Below are 6,000 nucleotides of genomic sequence, written 5' to 3'. Positions count from 1 at the left end.
TCTGGTCAAGCGACCAAGAGGAGAGTGTCTAATGCGGACATACTGAAAGCCATGCAGGAGTTGTCGAGCAGATTTATTTCCCTTGAGCAAAAAATAAATACCAATACAGTTGATATCGTGGTTATTAAAGAAAAGCTCAAAGGAATAAATGACCAGATGAAAACAGCTTGTGCAAATTGTAAAACTGTGTGCAGGAAGTGGCACCAGAATTGTTTTGCCTAAGGAAGCTGTCCTACTTCCACAATGGAAAAACCATGATGACTTTATTTTATTGTGCCCATCCCTTGTCTAGTGAGGCAAGGTGAAGGTGTAGGTGTAGAACAAAGTGCTACACCTACACCTTCACCTGTCTAGTGACATGAACACCTTGTCTAGTGAGGCAAGGTGAAGGTGTAGGTGTAGAACAAAGTGCTACAGGAAAAGCTTTGTTCCAGCTCCAATTGTTTATCTCAATAAGTCCCAGTAACCTTTAGCATAATTATGGAAAGTCTATTAATTTGCCTTATATTTTTGGTTTTTGTTTAGCTGAGTCCTGACTAAAGTTTAGCCCTTGAGACACCTTAATAGAAGGTTTTAAACTAATATTATAGTTTCTTTATTTAGACTGGGGTTATTTATGAAAGAAATTTTACATGTTAATATGAATTTAGAAAAATATAGATTTTGTTATTCATTTTCTTCGTAATTTTTTCACAATGCTTTAAAAAAAATTGGTAATATTGAGCTTGGCAAGGTTAAAAGTAAGGTTATTTAGGATTTTTTGAATGCCAAGTACAAGTGTCTCAGATTACAAAGTGACAGTATGATATCTCAATTCTTTCTTCTGGTTTGGTTTGAAAACATCAGAAGGATTACAGAAAGTTATAATATGTTGTTCTAACATGGAAAACATATCTGAATAAGTCACAAGGTCAAAATGACAAAAAAACGTATAAACTTATAAACACAAAAAAGTAATAAAACTGTCAACGTGTAAACTGATCTCTTTAAAGAGGAATGAAAGATATATTTAATTTTCATAATGTCTTATGAATCAAATCTACCGTCTTCTGTTTTTCTTTATTTTTTCTCTTATTTATTTATGTACTCATATGTGTCATTGTTTGCACACATTTGTTTTGAGCCCTTGTCTTCACCCGTTAATACGTTAATGTTTTTTCAATAAAGCATTAAAAAAAAAAAGAATGAGGAGGAAGTTGGGAAAAAAAGGTCTAAAACGGTGGTTCTATGACTCGGGCATGCGTACGTCTGAAACGGGGGAGGGGGCTCTCCAGCGCTGCAGGAGGATGTTTCTCGCGTCAGCAGACAGCGGCACAGGTGGAGCGATTATCCCGTGCGCGGTATGAACCTGTCAACGTTACAGTGGAAGTCAGTTGACCTCTCGGACAACCGCTTCTTCGTTTACTGGCTTTTTATCGAAGCGTTTCCGAAGAGAGAGAGGTTTAACCCGTGACAGAGGAGAGGGCGGAGTAGAGAGAGTCGGCCCTGCTGAACAGTCAGGCGCCAACGCTGCTGCCGCTAGCGCTTTTACCGCAGATACATTTTCAAACGCTCACACTCCAAACTGAACGGAACGCCGAGCACTTCTTCTTTCCTGTAGAGCCCAGCATGTCGTGGACAGTGTGGATGATGAAGGAGTGACTCTGGAGCCCATAAGATAAGCTCGTAGCATCTCTGAAGGAGACCACCGTGCGCATTCATACCAGTATACGGGGACAGTGACGGCATCAGCAGAATGTCTGTGCCGGTAAGTTAAAAAAAACCAAACACATCCAATTCTCCTCCAAGCAGCACCACTATTACTAAAATGCCAACTTTCAGTAGTGCTCTCACAAAAATAGCTAGCCAGTGAGTGGCGTCAACATTTGTATAATATACATAATACTGGAATTAACAGCTAGTCGTGTGTGTCAGAAATACGTCGAAATTTATTTAGGAACCCATTGACTAAAATGGTTGAAAGCAGCTATAACTGTGCAGGTGTGCTCATTCACGAAGCGGTATGGCCACATACGGGGTCTGTAGTACAAGCTATTCTCAGGCCTGGCCTGTCAACACATTTCCAGCTGGTGTGCGTGGACAAATGGACATGGGCTTTGCATTCTTTGTCTAAATTCTATTAATAGGAATACACAACATTGGCATTGTTAATCACATCTGGTAATTTTCACAGATACACACAATAAGGATAATGATAATATTGTATTTAATTTCATTGTCAGAGCTCCACATCTAGTTTTGCAGTTTACTGTTGTGCTATAACTGTTAAGCTATTAGGGTTGTCACGATACTAGAATTTCAAACTCGATACCGATACCCAGAAAGATACTCGATAGTCGATAACATTTTCTATACCAAAGGGGAAATTTTGTTTAAAAATATAGATTATAACAATACAAACAATAAAATCAACATCACTGTTTCTGTCTAGTTAATAGTTGACTTTTCTCAGCTTCAATCTGGGACTTTAAGAGAAACAAACAAGTTGGTTATCCTGTTAAATTAACACTGTCTATAAACGTAAGAGACGGGCAGGACTGTAACTGCTCCCACATTAACGTGCTTGATGACATTAATGACATAATTTGCCTTTCCCTGGTTGTTTGCCTCGTATGAAAAATGCTTACAAACGGCACAGTTACTTTTTCATTTTCGACAAAAACAGCAACACTTGCCATGTTAAGTTAGCTTTATGGTGGCGATACAAGGCAACTCAGTGTTGTGAAAGTCAACTAGCGTTCATGTGTTCAGCTACTAGTGAGGGGAGGTGCTGTGTGCCTGCCTGTCTGCAGCGGTGCTGTGTGAAGTTTTGTGTCACGGAGGAGGCGAAGATGCACTGTTGGTGTCGATGCTGTTGAAAATGAGTATCTAATCCGATAGAAAAATGTTGTATTAGTATCTGAGTTTCAATTTTTTTGACAACTCTACAAGATATATACACATGGTGATGTCCATCACAGTTTTTCAATTGTGATTTCACTATACATTCACAAGAAACTGCATATTTGCTCCTGCAGTTTTTGTTCTGCAAGCTTTTAATGCTTTTTTGAAACATGGTGTCGGTAAATGTCAGTACAGGGCTGTGTTTTATGACCTATTCAGGGCTGTAGTGGTAAAAAAAAACAGGTGGGCAAATTATAATTTTTGGGCAGCTCTCTTACACCGTTATAAAAAGTTTTATTTATAATTATAAATATTAATAATTATTATATTAACTAATGTAAAATATTTATTTAATAACAATTTAGTGATTTAGCTAGCTACCCTACCTAATTTATGGGGGTTGTTGATAGTTTTGAGTCTCAGCTGTAGACTCTGTATTTGACAGGATTTTTACATGGATGGCAAAAGAGGTTTGTGGTGTTTGAGCCTGTTGTGCGGGGACTGTTCTGCAGCATTATTTGCAAAGTAGTTTTCTGGTCCATGCCAGACTTTTAATACCCAGACCACTTCCATGGGAGAGAAGTATCCCCTCTTGAGCTCCTCATTTTGTCTCGGCAGGTCAGAGACCTTCCAATGTTCTGTGTCACGCTCACCCTGCTCCATGGTAGTTTGTGTTGCTATCATGCAAATTTCCTGCCTACATCTGCACCATGTGAAAAAACACAAAGCGCCATGCAAAGTACGTAATATATTACCATTAAGAATGTGATTTATGTCACAAGGAAATAAACAATTGTCCATGACATGAAACAATAGAGGTTATATATATCGTCATATTGCACACCCCTATAAAGTTTATTAATCGCAGGTGTGTAGGAAATGCAGAAAAAGTTATGCATCACCTTAAACCAGGGGTGTCAAACTCAATCACAGAGAGGGCCAAAATTAAATACTGTGACTACGTCGAGGGCCAAACAGGGTCAACATTTATTAAACAGGATAGACAGGATATTGGATAAAGTGCAAAAAGAAAACATATTTAGGTAGGCTACATTCGTCTTTTGTGTGCATGTGCCAGAGCCAGATGTTTGGCATATTTTCTTGGCTGCCAGTTCATTAATGTTTATGTCACTTTAACACTGAGTCCTGACTGTGTTAAATAAATCTGTGCAATGGAAAATCTGTGCAATAGACAGTAATGCAGTGGAATTGACAGTAGAACATTGTCTTGTTGAGACTGTGCAAAACATTGTGTGCGTGTGCGTGTGCGTGTGTGGGATAGAGTGAAGGATCTGTGTGTTGAGGTATAGTCCAGGTTGGTGTCAGGGCCAGTGAGTATTTAAGAGTCTGGTGGCAGTTGGATAGAAGCTGTTCCTCAGTCTGGACATCCTGCAATTCACACTTCTGTACCTTCTACCAGGGGGCAGAGGTGTGAACAGTCTGTGTTGTGGAGTCCTTTACAATGGAGCAGGCTCTTCTCTTGACTCTGCGGTGGTAGATGTCCTGCAGAGAGGGTTGTGATGTCCTTGTGATCCTTTCAGCGGTCTTTACCACGCTCTCCAGGCGCTTGCGGTACACTGCAGTGGTGCTCCTATACCACACGGTGATGCAGCTGGTCAAGATGCTCTCATTGATGCAGCTGTAGAAGTTGCTGAGGATCTTTGGTGACATGCCGAATTTCCTCTGCCTCCTCAGGAAGTACAGCCGCTGTTGTGCTTTCTTGACCAGCTGGGGGGTGTTTAGTGTCCAGGTGAGGTCATCACTGATATAGATGCCCAGGAATTTGAAGCTGCTCGTCCTCTCCACAATGGCCGATGAGCTGATGCAGACCCAGCCACATCCGCCTGGCCTCAGCAGTAGAGTAGAAGCCGTCCAGTTTCTCCCTGTGCTGCTTTTTAGCCTCTTTGATGGTTTTTCTCAGTCTGTACTTTGCTTTTTTGTACTCCATCTTGTTCCCTGATCGAAATGAAAGAGGCCGAGCACGCAGCATCTGACGTACCTGACTGTTCATCCAGGGCTTATGGTTTGGAAACTTCCTGACTTGTAAGGTGGGCACAATGTTATCAACACAGGTGCTAATGTACCCAGTCACACATTCAGCATATACCTGTATGTTGATGGAAGAATCCTTGAGTGTTGCTGCAGCTTTAAACACATCCCAGTCTGTTATTTCACATAATGGCCTGATACGATGATGATTTAAAAAATGAACTTGAACGTGAGTGACATTCATTCTCGCTGGAGTGAACGTCACTCACGTTCACGTTCATCATATGAAAACTGATCCGTTCAGTTCATCGTTCACGATGCGGGCCAGTTAAGATAGACGTATGATATTTTATCGCGAGTTGGATATAATTGTACCATGGGCCGGAAGTGGCCAGCGGGCCTTGAGTTTGACATGTCTGCCTTAAACCATTAATAGTTGGCATAACATTTTATAGATGGAAAAATAATTACACAATTACAAAAACTAATTCAATCATTACAATAACTATTAACATTATATTTATCCACCATTTGTTCACTTTGACCTATCAGTTGTGCCTCTTGACAACTGACAAAAAATGTGACGTCTCTTTTAAGTTTTACAATTTTTTTGGAGGAAAACAAACTTTTTAGATTGAAAGTAGTACATTTATCAAAAACAGGACATTTGACATTAGATCACACTCAGTACATAAAAAGTGTTTGCTTGCTCTGGGAACTGTTGGGTTTCTATATAATATTGCAAGGTCTTGACTAGAGATGTCTTGATTAACCAGTTTTACTGTAACCACTGTTTCATAACGTCCTGGTTTCATAACCGTAGGAATTTGAAAAACTACAAAATCTAACTATGGTGGCCTGCCTTTCGCGAGTAACATAATTTGTGTCTGCAAGCCACTGAAACATTAGTTAAGAAGAGGGAACTGAAGTGAGAGGCTTATTTCCACCAATGCTGGCCGAAGAATGCCCTTTTACTTTTTCACAACTATTCAAAACTTCGCTCCCAAAACAGAACAACTTCCGTCTGTGACCCTTCACATTAGAAGTCCCAAACAGATACACTGCTTATGATGACAGGAAACACAAATTCCCGGACCAACCTTCCACAATAAGGCAATGAAAATGGCC

General features: G+C 40.1%; 1 protein-coding gene across 2 annotated transcripts in view; it reads left to right on the top strand.

Moving 5' to 3' along the window:
• The first annotated feature begins 1,237 nt into the window (after positions 1 to 1,237).
• The window catches only part of bcar1 (BCAR1 scaffold protein, Cas family member), a 106,261-nt gene continuing 101,498 nt past the window's right edge, over positions 1,238 to 6,000 (top strand). For both annotated transcript variants that reach the window (XM_035157694.1, XM_035157692.1), the window contains exon 1: positions 1,238 to 1,747. In XM_035157694.1, the coding sequence (XP_035013585.1) occupies positions 1,736 to 1,747 (12 nt within the window). In that variant the 5' untranslated portion in view covers positions 1,238 to 1,735. The remainder of the gene's footprint in view (positions 1,748 to 6,000) is intronic.

The sequence above is a fragment of the Hippoglossus stenolepis genome, chromosome 5, assembly GCF_022539355.2.
Source record: "Hippoglossus stenolepis isolate QCI-W04-F060 chromosome 5, HSTE1.2, whole genome shotgun sequence".
Lineage (NCBI taxonomy): Eukaryota > Metazoa > Chordata > Actinopteri > Pleuronectiformes > Pleuronectidae > Hippoglossus > Hippoglossus stenolepis.
Note: the sequence above shows the minus strand (reverse complement) of the source record. Positions and strands in the feature narration are given on the sequence as shown.